This window comes from Poecilia latipinna, unplaced genomic scaffold, assembly GCF_001443285.1.
Source record: "Poecilia latipinna isolate Pla-1442-1.1 unplaced genomic scaffold, P_latipinna-1.0 Scaffold1600, whole genome shotgun sequence".
Taxonomy (NCBI): Eukaryota; Metazoa; Chordata; class Actinopteri; order Cyprinodontiformes; family Poeciliidae; genus Poecilia; species Poecilia latipinna.
The window spans coordinates 1-15,542 of NW_015114216.1; the positions used below are offsets into that span (position 1 = coordinate 1).

At 38.0% G+C, this 15,542-nt stretch overlaps 2 protein-coding genes across 2 annotated transcripts in view; both read left to right on the forward strand.

Moving 5' to 3' along the window:
• The first annotated feature begins 1,305 nt into the window (after positions 1 to 1,305).
• On the forward strand, positions 1,306 to 7,643 carry LOC106963919 (transformer 2 beta homolog). Its single transcript, XM_015059099.1, has 8 exons — positions 1,306 to 1,443; positions 4,597 to 4,730; positions 4,854 to 5,016; positions 5,246 to 5,434; positions 5,540 to 5,655; positions 6,493 to 6,624; positions 6,753 to 6,823; positions 6,914 to 7,643. Exons 1-8 carry the CDS (start codon positions 1,420 to 1,422, stop codon positions 6,922 to 6,924), a joined length of 840 nt encoding a protein of 279 aa, XP_014914585.1. The 5' UTR covers positions 1,306 to 1,419; the 3' UTR covers positions 6,925 to 7,643.
• A 3,345-nt stretch (positions 7,644 to 10,988) lies between these two features.
• Positions 10,989 to 15,542, forward strand: part of igf2bp2a (insulin-like growth factor 2 mRNA binding protein 2a) — a 72,238-nt gene continuing 67,684 nt past the window's right edge. Inside the window, exons 1-2 of the mRNA XM_015059097.1 lie at positions 10,989 to 11,557; positions 12,684 to 12,744. Of these exons, the coding sequence (XP_014914583.1) occupies positions 11,383 to 11,557; positions 12,684 to 12,744 (236 nt within the window). The 5' untranslated portion in view covers positions 10,989 to 11,382. The remainder of the gene's footprint in view (positions 11,558 to 12,683; positions 12,745 to 15,542) is intronic.

A 15,542-nucleotide genomic window follows, 5' to 3' on the forward strand; every position in this document is an offset into this window, starting at 1 on the left:
AGAACATCCTGTGGACTGATGAGAACAAAGTTGAACTAAATTCTTGATGGCAATTGTTACTAGCAAAAGTGTTAATGTTTAGAGAATTTTTTTTTAAGTGGGGCCATTTGTTTCCATAGCATGTGTCCCTTATGAACTAAATCATCATATAATAACTAAACATTTTATTTACTTAAGTAATCTTATGAGTAAAATATTTGATGAACTGAAACATTTAATTGTGATTTAAAAAACCCCACAAAAACAGAAGAAATTTGATTAAGGATTAATACTTTTTAGAATCAATTCAAAAATAAACTCTTTGCCTTAATGAATGCTGGGGTAACCTTACATTTTCTAAATCTCTGCTTCAGATATGCCTTCTCTGAGGACGGTGGACCAACAATCATTCCCAAACCAGACCCTTACATTCCTATTGGCCAACGAGATGGACCTAGTCCACTTGACCTGCATAAAATAAATGTTCTTTATAGCTGTGGTATGTAAAATAACACACAAACATCTCCAAAGAAAAAAAAAAGAAAGAAAAGAATTTAAAATAATTTTTAATCTGCTTGATTGTTTTGTTCTCACTTACAGGTGTTAATTAGTAATGAATTTGAACATCTCAGCTGTACGGTCCTGCCAGATGTCTGAAGTACATATTCTCGAGTAAATGATGCAGAACTCAAGATAAATTATTTTTGCAGTAGATGTGCTTTTATTATTAAGAGGTCTAAGTTTTTTTCAAATTGTGATTATTGTTTTTTAGTGCAAGGCCATTGAATTGCTAAAAGCATCAGTTAAGCTATGAATCACTCAAATATATACATCAATAAATATACTCAGTGCTGAAGCTCTAGATAATTGTTTCAAGTGTCTTAAAAAATAATTCTGTACCATCCTCTCTGTCACTCCCACTATTATGTCCGCTTAAATAAAGAAAATGCAGCAGAAAGTCTTGTGGCCAGTTTCACAATTTGTGTACTTATCAGAGATTGGTTATTGACAGCACAGCAGTAATAACATGACCTTGTCTGACAGCACTGAAAACATCAAGAGCCTCACACGTGCTCCCGCAAAATGGTGACTACCTGAACTGGAGATTTTAAAAAAATATTATATTATTATCAAATAAAAGTTAATTAAACAGAATTCACAAGTAACTGTCAAATTTGTTGCACTCCTGTTTGAGATGTGTAATATGCTTAAAAAACAAAACAACAACAAAAAAACTCCAATAAATATATTTCAACTTTATGAAATGACGTACGTTTTTACGTTATTAAGTCACGTGGTTGTGAAAACAGTTGAGGAAGGGAGGAGCTACAGTTTTACATTACTGCACACACACATACACACACGCGACCATAGTCGTTAGCCTCGCATATTAGTATCAGGTAGACTATTTCTCCGTGTAGCTTATTCTATAGCACTAAAATGAGCGACAATGAGAAAGGCCGGGTATGTATGAACTCTGATTTAGTTTTTTTATTTTTATTTTATTTTTTTACTTCCTATGGTTCATGAAGAGCAACGAAAAAAGCCATTTGACGAGAAAACTGTCATATTAACGGTTTTTGTTATTTATCAACTGACACCACTGACCAAATGCTCACCTTCGTAGCTTGACATTCCAGTTGTAGTTTCATATGTGAATTTCTCTAACGCATTAAAAACGTTGATATAACATAAACTGAGTATAAAATTTCCTGCAAAAACGTATGTTGCTAACTTTAGCTACCTGGCTAATGCTAGCATTTCAATGTTAACTAGGCCTTAGGCTAACGATGAAGAAGCTGGCTTCCGATTCGTATCCAAGTGATTCGCCACCAGCTGTTACAAAATATATTTTTAGCAACACGTTAAATTAGATCTGGTGCTAAAACGATAAAAGTCTCACTCATGCAGTTTAGGATTATTTATCATGCATTAAATTCCTGGGCTACAGAAGGTTGTAGAGTAAAAAAAATAATCGGTTTATATTTTAGCAACTCAAATTGATTTAAAAATATTTATACGACATATGACAAATATAAACCTTATGTATATTTAAGCATGTACAGAGATTGTCTTTTACATGAAGATAGCTGTTTTGTCAATTCATAAATAGGAACCTACGAATCGAAACCTATCTTTATTGTTAATTTAAGGTGTTGTTAATATCTCCTTTCGATTTAGCAACCAAAAGGTTGGTTAGGTGAGAGCTTTAAACAGCAAAAAGACAGACACTGCAAGTCAGGTAAACCAAAGTCTTGTCGTAAGCATAGAAATTTCATTTTCGATGTCCTTTGATAGAATATTCTAGAACTTCGAGTTGACGCCGTTTTGTTGCACATGAAATTAAATCTTACGTTATGCAATATGCGTTTCGTTTGGCTCATTTTTAGGGTAGGTTTAATACTTATTTAAAATATGCACTTCGTTTAGTAATGTTGACTGAACAGCAGTCTGGGGTTTCCTTATCGGTTTTTGGCGCGCCTAGCCCGCGCCATTAAATCGACACGGAAGAGTAAAAATAATTTGCTGTTTTAAATCAAACAGCCTCAAGATTCTTCATTTGTTTCACCTCGGTCATGCAGGTTGTAATATTCGCTGTTTAAACAGGCGCTTCAATGAATTGCTCGTCTGAATAGACAATGAAGAACGATGCTGAAGTTGGTGTCCGATTCACAGCTGCAGATTCTTTAAAGGGCTATTTCACAAAATTCGACGAATGCAGTTTTTATTCCGCTTTGGTTTGAAATCTAAAATACAAGTATGTTTAATATTTGAAGCTGGATAATTTTATACACAGTTCATATTCAGAAATGCAGTTTGTGATGTATGTTATTTGTGGAAAATGTAAAGCGGTGCTCCTTTTTTTAATTTAAATGGTCAGTGGTACAAACCACAAACATGTTGTTAAATCTGTCATTAACCTAGAAATATGTCTTTAAGTTTATCTGGGATTTGTAGTGTTTGAGGTGATCCCATTATCAGCCATTATCAGTTCGATTTTAATTCTATAAAAGCTTTAATTTTTTTCATAAATTGAGTGCTTATTTCACAAACTGTGTTTTGTTATTAATGTAAAGAGCATACATTAACACAAATCATTGCTGGGTATCTAGTTTAGGTCTAAATGATCACGTTTGTAAATATAATGAAAAAGCCCTTTTATTCATAGAACAAAGCTGAGTTTCCAATTAGAGGCGAACATCAGGAACAGCAGTGTAGCTTCTTCATCTTTCCATTGTTGGGTGTACAAACCCTTCTGCTGAAGTATGAACCTGGCTTTGATTTAGCAAGTAACGTCCTCACTTGTGAACACCTCAAATATTTATCTTCAATCATCTTGTGAATTGTTGAACGCCTGCTTAACCAGTTAGCAGTATGCCGAAGGGTAGGGCAGATCTGGTTTTTCAGTGAAGATAATTGCACATTGGCATTTACGGGATATGCGTACTCGCTGCTTTTTGATGGAGGTGAATACAAATGATTTGTAACTTTAACTTGAGGTTGTTTTGGTTAACCTAGATTTACTGTATTTTGGGTAAAATGGGAGATAATAATTCAGATTATGACCTTTTCATTTACAGTGGTTTTATCTTCACTATGAAAGGAATGCAATTTAACGGGAACTGTTTTAAACAAGACTACTTTTATTTTTTTGTAAGTAAAAAAGGATAAGGTGTGTTTAAAATTAGGAACAAATGGATGCGCTGTGTGTATTTTTTTGTGTTCAAAATCCCTGGGTTTCCATCAGACACAGGGTTGACCAATTGGCTGCAATGCTCATTGAGCAACAATTTACAGAACTATTGCATCTTCCCTTTTATTGCAATCTTATTTTTTTATAAAATTACTTGAAAGACACGGTAGTGAATGTGGAACCACTGAAAGTGAAATGAATCCAACTAACACTGAGCATTTGCAAACTTTTAACATTTGTCACAAAATCCTGATGAAAATTTGAATGAGCGTGCCGTTTTAATTGTAGTCATAAATTCTTCATCCTTTTCTTTTCCATTAAGGTTAAGGTTCGACGAAGAAAATGCAGAAGAAGTCTCATGTCCACTTTATTTTCAGTAATATGAAGCTCAGATGTGTGAAGCTGAATTGTTGAATGCATGCTAAACATGAGGAGGGAAGAACTTTGAGCAGTGTGTGAGAAGGGGAAGTCAGAAGATGTAAGAAAATTGAAGAAAGAAGAATAATGTGAAGTAATGAAGTTACAGAAATGAAGTTAAGGAAGTAATCTGGATAAGGTCGCTGCGCTAAGTAATTTTCTGGTCTATTTATCCAATGCGTGCATGTCATTGTTATTGAATACATCACACTTTAATTTATGTTATTGCTATTTTATTTTGTCTTTTATTTTTGTAATCTTAATTACCTAATTATACTTGCTGATGTAATCCTAGTGATAACATCCTTCCACTGGTTAGATAAAATAGCTTTAACCCTGCATTCATAATTGCCAATTTCTACGTTTTGTGTATCATTTTTTTTTCCTTCAAATTTTCCAGGATAGTTTTAAATCTCAACTACAGAGTTGTTGTAGCACATTTCTTCATATTTATCACTTCTTCTGTGATGATGACGTCCTTCTGTGTGTGTGTGTGGTTCGTTCAGGAGTCTCGCTCCGCTTCCAGGAGCGCGAGTCCCCATGCCCCTGGGAAGTCGGCGAGCCGCTCTCCAGCTCGTTCAAAAGATGGATCCCACCATTCCCGTTCTAAGTCCTGGTCCCGCTCCAGGTCCAGATCAGGGTGAGTTTTATTTATTCATTTATTTATTTATTTATTTTTTTAAAGAGCAAATAGTGGCACAGAAATCAGATCCTTCAAGCGGTGTTTTGGATAAATGTTAAAAGTTTGTCTCTGCCGTTTCAGCTCCCATTCTAACCACGGCTCTCATAAGCACTACAGCCATTCTCGGTCGCGCTCCAGGTCCGGCAGGCGCCGGTCCCGCAGCCGCTCCTACAGTGGAGAGCGCCGCCGCAGGAGCCTCAGTCATTCCCCCATGTCTAATCGCCGCAGGCACATCGGCAATCGGGTGTGTTGTTTTTGAAAAATAAAGTGTATTCATTCATTATGTTTGTGGAGTAGCACAGTATCAGAAAAAAAACTAATGGCAATTATTATGATGGTATCCATTGTGAGTAACCCATGTTTTTTTTTCTCCCATGTTTTGATCTTGCATTACCAGTCTGGAAATAAATGTGTATATTTTTGTGTAATTAATTTCTGTAAAATGTAAACTTTTAATTTTCCTGAAACTTCAGGCTAATCCAGATCCAAATGCTTGCCTGGGAGTGTTTGGCCTGAGCCTGTACACCACAGAGAGGGATCTGAGGGACGTCTTCTCTAAGTACGGGCCCCTGGCGGATGTTTGCATCGTGTACGACCAGCAGTCCAGGCGCTCCAGGGGCTTTGCTTTTGTTTACTTTGAGAACACAGCTGATGCTAAAGGGGTAGTGCATTTTATCCATACAATTATTATTAAAAAACATTAAAAAAAATCTAAATAGAAACACTGCTTGGGATTTTGTATAAAAACACACTTTGTTTGCTATCAGGCAAAGGACCGAGCGAATGGCATGGAGCTGGACGGTCGTAGAATCCGGGTGGATTTCTCAATCACAAAAAGACCTCACACCCCGACCCCGGGAATCTACATGGGACGGCCCACATAGTACGTCAGCTACAGCGAATAGTGTGGGTGGGTGTGTGTGTAAATGAATAACTCCTGTGCCTTAAAAAAATGGTTATCTCCTTTTTATACAGTTCCCCCCCTCCCCCCAATTTAACACCACTAATTTCAAAACATTTTTTTGAGAATTTAAGTGATAGATTAAAACTAACTGGTGCCTGACTGTGAAGTGGTTTTTTTTTAGTTGTGCTTGCCAACAGGGACAATGATACTCCTAGTCAAACGGTGGAGCCAAGCACAAAACGGATATAAAGTTGGTTCAGATCAGTTGCAAAGGAAAGGATTAAAATCGGTTTGTTTTTATGAAATACAGTAAGAAGAAATCTTTACTCATTAACTTGAGAATTTCTGCCAAGACTCTAAAGATTGCTGTTCAGTGCACTACGTCCTGTCTGGTGGAGCTGGAACTGTTTTACAGAGATTCATCAAGTGAAATTTCATACTTTAAATTTGTATAGCTAGTAGAGCCACACCCTTATGGGGGCTGAATGTGTGTGTGACCAGTTTCATGTTTGCAAGTAGAGTTTAAGAAACAAATAATTCCACTTCCAAATTAAGCATAACGATTTTGTTTTTGAACCTGTCGCATAAAATCCCCTCCCAGAAAAATACATTTAAGTTGTTAGTCGTGATGTGAAAAAGTTATAAATCGTTTCATGAAGCTTTGTAGGTGTTTTGAAATTTAAACTCCGATAAGCATGGCTGCCTGTAATGGAGCTCCTGATGAGATGCTGAGCATAAAAACCTTGTGTTTTAAAATTAAACAGGAATATGTTACTTGTGTGCATTATGGTTTTACATCTGACTGTTTCTCATCAGTGGTGGCGGTGGTGGCGGAGGTCCCGGTGGTCCTCGGCGCTATTCACGCGACTACGACCGTGGCTATGACCGTGGATACGATAGAGGTGGCTATGATCGCTATGACGACAGGGACTACTACAGATCATACAGGTAACACTCCCAGTTTGTCAGTTGGTATTTTGCTGATTATCATTGAAGAATCAAAGCTCTGTTCTCTTTGTCCTGCTTTTTGTTTTAATTCTAAATGTTACTGGTAAGAAAATTTGTTTCAATTTTAGACGAAGATCTCCATCACCATACTACAGAGGAGCATACAGATCTCGGTCAAGATCCCGGTCTTATTCTCCTCGTAAGTCCAAATATTACCCGCAGTCGTCTTAAAACGTTGGCTTGTTTGTAACTTGTAGGGTTTTTAACTAACGGCTGCTTTCTTTCACAGGTCGCTATTGAGCAGATCAGGAAGACATAAATCCCTTTTTTTCCATGGACAGACGAGGCGTTTCTCCTAAAGATTTGACTTTCTTGTAGATATCATATTCTTAAGGTGATATATTGCTTTCTTTAATGTGGAGTTTCATGGGAAAAATTTGTGCAAAGTCCTGAGAGAGCAGAATACCAGCAGCGTAAGCTTAGCAATGTACTGATGTGAAAAGTGTTGGCAGAAAACCTTTTCACCCGTTTCTGCCCCTGTGGTAGTTATCCCTCTGCACAATGTGAAACTTGGAAGATGCTCGTCTGCTTATTCTCAGCTGGTTAGTTTATTGTGTAATTTGGAGCTTAAAAATTTCAACCTTGGTTGAATCTTTGTGATTCATTAGGCACTATTGTTCTCCAGAGACACTTTTTTTTTTTAACTTCAGAGAACATTCAGTGTCTGGTCATGACAATATACTCCTATTTAACAGACATTTCTCATTCAACTCCACATTAAAGAAACCAAACGGATGATGATGACGATGATGATCACCACTCTTCCTCTTCCCTATCATTAATCAGTGAAAATGGAAAAACACATTTGAAGCAGTGTGTCCTTGTTTTAAATTTTAAATGTACAGGCCAGTGTTGTTCTAACTGGCGTGTTAATTTATGGGGTTTTCTTGTGTACAAACTGAGTGAGAATTCAGCAAAATTTAAACAAATTAAAAGGGAATAGTTTTCTTTTCCACCAAGACTCGTGTCGTTTCTGAAGACTCTGGCATTCTTTCTCTCTTATCCTAAAAACCTTTTTTTATGAATATGCTTTAGATATATAATTTACATACAGCAAAGTCTGCGTTTAACTTTTAGCTTAGAAATATTTTTAAATGGTGACAAATTTGAGCTTTTATTTTCTCTTTTGGTTTTGACATGTTTGGATTTTTGCACAGAAAATTAACTGTTGTAAACTATGCAGATGAGTTTTAATCAGAATTTATGCAAAGTTTGTAAAACTCATGAAACAATTTGACATTTAGGCTTTGCTTTAAAATACAATTAAGACCTTCCACACTGGTTTGGATTGAGTTTCTATGTTCATTCCCTCCTGATTCATGAAAGTAGTGATATTTTCTATGATTTGGCTGGGAAGCTGGCATTTCAATAGCTGGATAAACGGCAACTTTTAAGAGTTTTTGTGAGGATTTTGAATTTAATCTTCTGAAACTGGGAAAGAAAAAAAATGTGTCCATGTGAGACATGATGCATTTGCTCACTGGATGGCTTTTCTCATAATCAAGTCACAGGTAAATTCACCTTCACAGCCATGAGATCAGGTTATTTTCCTTACCCAGTTCAAATTGATGTTTGCTGCTGCTCACATGAAGAGAAACAAGCTTCATCAAACAAGAGGAAACTGAAGTTCAACAACTACCCCTGCTGGTCACTGTGAACCTCTGAAAAGTCCTCAGAAGGGTGTTGTAACCAAAGATTAATTTGACCAAGATAAGGTACAAATGATCAGTTTTGTTCTTTCTGGCTGTTGTAGTTCAGCTCTAAGACACATGTTTTTTGTTTTTTTTTGTAGCAGATTAGGTGAATTGTCCTTATTTTGCTGTAAATGTGTACCTTTTAAATGAAACCAACAAGCAAATTCTAAGGAAGACTAGTTTGGTTTCATTTTACAGGAAAGTGGACAGACACCATATTTAAACTGACGCACCAGGAGGAAGTAGTGTTGAGAAAGTGTGATTTCCTTCAAGTCCTTTCTCAATATCCAAATAGTTGTTTTATATGTTCAGAAATGTACATTGTAATTATTTGCATATTTGTGGAAAGTTCAGTTTTTTCCAATTTTGGCTGATTAAACCAAAGCTGGAGGTAACGAAACATGATAGGGAATGAAAGATGTTAAAAAAAAAAAAAAAGAATTATGTGCTAACAAAAGCTGCTGCAAGTTTTAAACCTTTTACTATAATATTCAGTGTTCGGAAAGTGTGTAATATACGCAGGCATTGCAGCAGTCAGGAGACAGAAACCACCCGTTGCACTGCTGGCCACACCTTGGAAATTAATTTCCATGTTCCACCACAAGTCCACATGTATGTGTGTCTCCACGTTCCTCCAAATGTCGCATGCATTTCCATTCGGGGTGGAAATAATTTGCACAATCTGAAAGCCCAGTGACCCAATTTTCAGAAAACTGCCTAAAAGCAGAAATTTGTATTTTTGAGTTTTATTGGGGGTTTGGAGCTTGCTCTTTCCATTTTTAACTGTTGATTTTTTTGACTGGCAGCAAAAAAAACAAACAAAAAAAACCCCAAAAACAAAGACCCCACAATAACTGAGCGTGTGTGCATGCCATTGGGAAAGTAAAGAGCTGTTTTGTAAATATGCCACAGTTTGGACATTCCTCTGTTCATACACTGACGGAAACAAGGCAAGAGAGAAGGAGCTGGTCACTCCTGCTGCTGGCACTTTCTGCACTACAGTGGGGTGGCAGTAATGCTCCGAAAGCTCAGGGAAAGAAGTCACATGTAAAGAGAAAAGAATTAGGCTCCTCCCCTTGGGTAACTAGGTACAAGACTACACAACCATGCATGAGCACAGCTGCCACAGCCTTGCAAAGCTTTTGTTTGCAGTCCGCCTTAAAACATGCTTCCCTCCCAAACACACCCATTTGCAAACACTTACACAACCGCCACAGCAAATAAAAGGATTCATGTGTACAGCATCGAGTGGCTCCTTCAAGAATCCCCTTCTGTTCTTATCAGCATTTGGCTTTTCCACCATTTAGGCTGTGCTCAAAAAGGGATTTAGAGACTCTCAGCTATAAATCTAGTTTTCTTTTAATTATTATTTCTCCCAGAGCAATATGTACAAGGACAGCAGTGTGGTTTCACTTTCTTTATTGCCTTTTTTTGGTCCGTGTGTTTGTTGAAGGAATGCTTTTGTCTGTATTTCAATGTAAATACTACAAAAATCAAATATTTCTCAAACAGGTGCTGAATGCAGTGAAAGGATCCCAGAAATCCATATTTCTGGCTCCCTCATAAATAATTAAAAGCCTCAACTGAGGGAGGGATCATTGGTTTACTGGTTTAAGTCGACAACGATTTGAATTTTCCACACAGCAGCTCCTATTTACTTCCTCCTTCTCCGCTGGCACAAGGGGAGGGACTGTCAAAGATCCCTGGTCTGACGACCTTAAAGACTTCAGAGTTGGACGCTATATAGAATTTAAACTCATTGAATGTAGTGTAATAAAAGTTCCTTGGAATGAGTTCATATTCATAAATCTTTGTATGAACATAGGACTGGTTAAAGTTCCTGAGAAAGTTAAAAAATATATATACATGACCTATGTGGAGTGGGTTACTCTTAGAATGACAAACGTTGCTCATAATAGCGTCCACCGTCCAATCCACCCATTATCTACACTTGCATATGTTTTCAGGGACATGAACATGTGCTAATATATTGGCATTAAAATCTATATTATAGCCATGAACTTGGGTGAGGTGCAGCATTTATTGACTTATCGTCCATTGTCCCCCTTTTTGGGCCTTCAAATGAGATCAGGATCACATATTTATTTGAAAGAAATGAACACAGTTTCAGTATTTTAAAGTCACAGTCTGTAAATGTTGTATGGACTTTAAACAGCTTGTACTAATTTTTTTTAATTAATAACTAAAAGAAGCTAATTATTTGAACATACACACTTGACAACATTCACTTACATTATAAAATGTAAAGAAATAAAAAAATGCAACGATTTAAACATAAAAAAAAAATAAAAATGGGGCGAGGGGGAGTCTGTTGCCACCGTAAACCCTATAAAGTTCATGTCAGGTTAAACTTGTCCAATTTTGTTGTAAAACCTTAAAATTATTAGTGGCCCCCCGTAGAGCCGCCCTTTCAAGACTTTCTGGAAACGGCCCTGCACTTCCCTTCTCTTCTCACTCCAAACCAAGCCAAGCCCCTTACTCCCATGCAACCTGGAGGCCCTTATTATGATTTGATGAAATAACCCCCCTCTGCCTCCTTTAAGCCCATCCCTTTCGCAGAACACAGCACAGTCATCACCATGCCCCTCTGTACGCCGGACGAGCGGCACATGCACCTCCAAACATTTTTTCTTGTGATTTTTAAGGGAGATTTTGTTTAGAGGCGGCGCTTGTTGGCTCCGGAGTAATAGCGTCGTAACGACACTTTTTTTTTTCTTTTTCCCCCCCCCCCCCCCCCCCCCCCCCCCCCCCAGTCCCTGTTGAAAGAGTTTGACCAGGGCCAGAGTTGGTCGGTAACTGGGGGGTCGCTCATTTAGCTCCCTATTATCCTGGAGGACGATTTTTCTTTCCCCCAAAATACATTTTATTTTATTTTTTTTATTTTATTTTTCAAAAATTGGTTTCTGCTGCTCTCAATATCGTCTCACTCCTGAGATCTGGCAAGCCTTTCGAGATTTTCCCCCCTTCTTCTGCTCTTCAGATCATGAACAAACTATATGTTGGGAATTTAAGTCCTTCGGTCACAGTCGAGGACTTGGAGCAGCTCTTCGGGGAGAGGGAGCTGCCAGCGCCCGAGCAGGTCCTGCTAAAATCCGGCTATGCTTTTGTGGACTTCCCCGACCAGAACTCGGCCATAAAGGCTATAGAGACTCTCTCTGGTAAGTGTGTGGATTTTTGATATTTGCGCTGAGTGATGCTTGCTCGCTGCTGACAGGGGAAATCACACTACAGTAGGTCAAAGTAAAAAAAATGTGTAATATTTATTATTTTGGTTTCTTTACAAAAATATATATATAAATAAATAAAATAAACAACAAATCTGTGTTTAGCACGGGACGGTGTTTGTGATTAGAGTTGGAGATATTGGATAAATGATCGATCCCACGCAGGACACACTCGAAAGATACATATATATTTTTTAGAGGAAAACACCCGCGGTCTTAACGCAAATTTCCACGCGCAAGAATCACCTTTTAATTTCTCCTTTTATTTTAAGGAGATTCCGATAGTGCATGGCGCTACTTTCTTTTTTTCCTTTTTTTTATTTCGCGATCAGCCGCTGGAATGTATATGGGATGGTCTCTGACTGACTGACTGGGTTCGGGTAGGCATAATTATTTTTCACTTATTTTTCGTCCTGATTTTATTGACGAGCGCAGCGCGGCGCCAGCGCGGAAAACTTGTCGGATCCCTGTTCCCCCGGTGTCCGGCTATGTTTTTACGAGGTGTCTTGGAGGTGGGTCACGGGGGTCCGGAGGAAAAGGGCTCATAAACAGGTAGCTGAGTGTTGGAGGAGGAGGTGGAGAGAGGGGGGGGGGGGGGAGGACGAGGTGAGACGCTAATTCCGTGCTGCGCCAGGCCACTCGCTCCTTCTATTTGTACGTGATAGTAACCAAAAAAAACAAAAAAACAAACAAAACAACAACAACACCGTGGAAGCTCCTACCTAATATCTGCTTGGCGTTGTATTCTTTACAGGAGAAACATATATCCCCCCTCATTGCAATGCTTGTGGGAGTGGAAAGCATGGCTGCCCATTCCCCTCACCTCCCCACCACCCCCACTCATACACTACTACTATATAAGCTCATTAAGCTTCGTTATGGCGCACGAAATGCCCTTCCAAAGTGGTTGGAATAATGCAAATGTGTGTGCACTGTGTGCGCCACGATGCGCCCCGAGTACTTTCTTTAAAAATATGAATGGGGACGCACCTACTTCATGAAGTGTTGGCGTGCATTGTTGCAGACACATGACTTAAACTGTCCATTCTCGCCCCTGCAGGTAAAGTTGAATTGCACGGAAAGCTGATAGAGGTAGACTACTCTGTTCCCAAAAAGCTAAGGTAGGCGCTTACACTCACACCCACACACCTATACTGTGCTGTTACCCCATGTCTGAGTGAGTGGGTGAGTAAGTGAACGTGTGTGTGTGTGTGTGTGCCTGCGTGTGTGACCTGTAGGCTTCCGCTGTGAAATATAGTAAGCCACATTTCCCTGTTTTTCTCGTGAGATTTCTGCCAGCCTTGTTGTTGTAGTTGCTGCTGCTGCTGTTGTTGTTGCTTGGCGATGAAAGCTCCTAATTGTGCGTGTGGCCAAACAAACAAAAGAAAGAAAAGCGACAAAAAAGACACAGTTTAGTCCCAACATCCGCAGAACACAGCCGTGGCTGCTGCCATGTTGCGTGATCTGCAAGCGAGGGCCATATCCCACACGCAAACACTCACACACACATGCAGACATGGCACGTTTGGGTCCTGATTGGGTTTATTCTGTTCGTATGTGATGTGAATATGCATTTCTGTGTATGTAGACGATAAGGTTAAGTTTCATTATGTGCTGGAACTCTATCGCAGAGCGAGTTGCAGTCACTCGACCTTCCTCTCTGGATACTATATAATCTATGGACTTGCTGCTTTTGTGGGCTCAAAAGCATATAAAAAAGCCTTAAAGTTTTTTTTGTTTTTTTTTTATGTTTAGAAAACACCTTCTTTAGGTGTGTGACGCCGTTTTTACGTAGCTAAATTAAATACATGTAATTATAATTGCTTATCTTTAAGGGGAAAAAGTACATTGCGTGACAAAAAAGGTAAATATTCAACCCCCTTTGTGCAAGAACACGTGACCCCTACTTCATGTGAGTCCTCCCCCTTTTTTAGTGCAAAGCCACACTTTCCTGTATTAGAGCCCATTTTCTTCGCCTTGCAGCCCCTTCATAGAGCGTTATTTACGTTTAGATTGCACTACAGTCGAGGAAAACGTGCAGTTTCCCCGCTTTACGGCTCGATCTGCGAGGCGCAAACATGGTGTCAAAGCCTGCGCCACTCCCCTGAGTTAATGTGCACGTAGGCCGTGGAAAAGCTGGAGGAGCCCTCCTATAATGGCTGCCATGATGATGGCCCTTCGCTCTGCTGCTGCCTGCACGGCTATAGGCGGACACCAGCACGCAGCAAAATGTCCATACAGTGCATGTGACTGGCCGCATGTGTCCAATCGGCGGTGTGTATGTGCAGCTGCTGGACCCGCAGAGCGTGTTTCCCTGTAAGAAGGGAAAAAAAGGGGGCCTTAAAGCGAAATCTTCGCCATGTCTGCGAGGTCCATGAGCGGGGCAGCGGGTGATGCGTACAGGTGTTCATTTTGAAAACACAGTCAACTGGATGAACTGGAGCGTTCACAACTTTTAATTAAATCAAATACAATGCTTTATCACGTAAAATAATAATAATAATAATAATAATGCGAAAGATTCTAAATTAACCTCTGAATTTGTGGATTTACTTTTAACAACAGAGCTCTGAAAAAAAAAACGTAATTAATGTTACATTTTGATTTATTTTAATGCAGTTGCGTTAAGTGTGATCAACAAACGTTAAGGATATTTGCACATCATTATATTTAAATTGTCTAATTTTGTAACGTGATTACCTTTAGGTTAAATTGTAAAAAAGCACAGCGTAACGTGTGTTTAGTTTGCGTTTGCGAAAGTGGAAACCAGACTGATCATTACTTTTCTTCAAGAATATTTTCAGATTAGTTTGTGTGCAGTGTGTAACTTTGGAACAAGTAATCACATTTTAACTGAGCTTAAATGACACAAAATCATATCTTGGAGTGATTTAACCTTTTTTTTTTAGCTAAAGTAGAACTTAAAAATAATTATCAGTTTACTTTAAGTATTTTTGCTCATTAGTGTACTTAAAAGGTACTCTCTTGGAACCACTAAGAATGTTTTAGTTTAACTTAAATTGCAGAAAAACAAAGGCTGAGGTGCATTTAAAATAACTTTATGTAGTCACCTGTACTAAACTGTGTATAAATGTACAGTTTATTGTTATTTTGAATACATCAGCAGTACGATGCAAATCAGCTTCGTTCTCTAAATACATTTAAAATGCAGTGTAAGTGCATGTTTTATTTTTTAAGCAATATGCTTAAGGTATGTTTTTATTTGTTCAATTTAATTTAAAATATTTAAATTGTTGTCGTCTCAAGGTCATCACTTCGTTTGTAGAAGAAAAAAAAAAACAGGTCCAGTTCATGCCCAGTTATACAGAAATACACAATAAATCAAATCCACGCTAATATGGATTTAGTGGCACAATCCCATCTGTTTCTATATACAACTTACAACAATAAGTTGTAAGTCCATATTTTATATGGAAGACATATGATCTTTTTGACCTTCAAACCATTCCAACTAAAATACATTTGCTCTTCAGTAATTAATAGAAGTTATTTCTTTTACTATACACATTAGTTACATATATGTGTGTACTTATGTGTAAACAATAAAATATACTTTATAAATGATATTTAATTGCACTATTTGGAGACTGAAATCTATATTTACACATTGCTGGTGAGGACTTGATTATTGTAATTTATGCAGGTTTTCTTTTAAAGTTATAATTTTTTGGAATTGTAATTTTATGTAAAATCCTGTATTTAAGTACAGGATTTTGACAAATCCTGTACTTAAATAAGTGTAAAAGAATTGTAACTTTAAACCTACTTCACATGTCGTGAATGTATCATTAAATGAGCGTGGAGGGATGAGGAATCTTAAATCCTATTTGCTACCTGAGTTTTTTTTTTTTTTTTTTTTTTTTTATTTTGGCCCCCCTTGTTTTTGGATGTTTTTTTT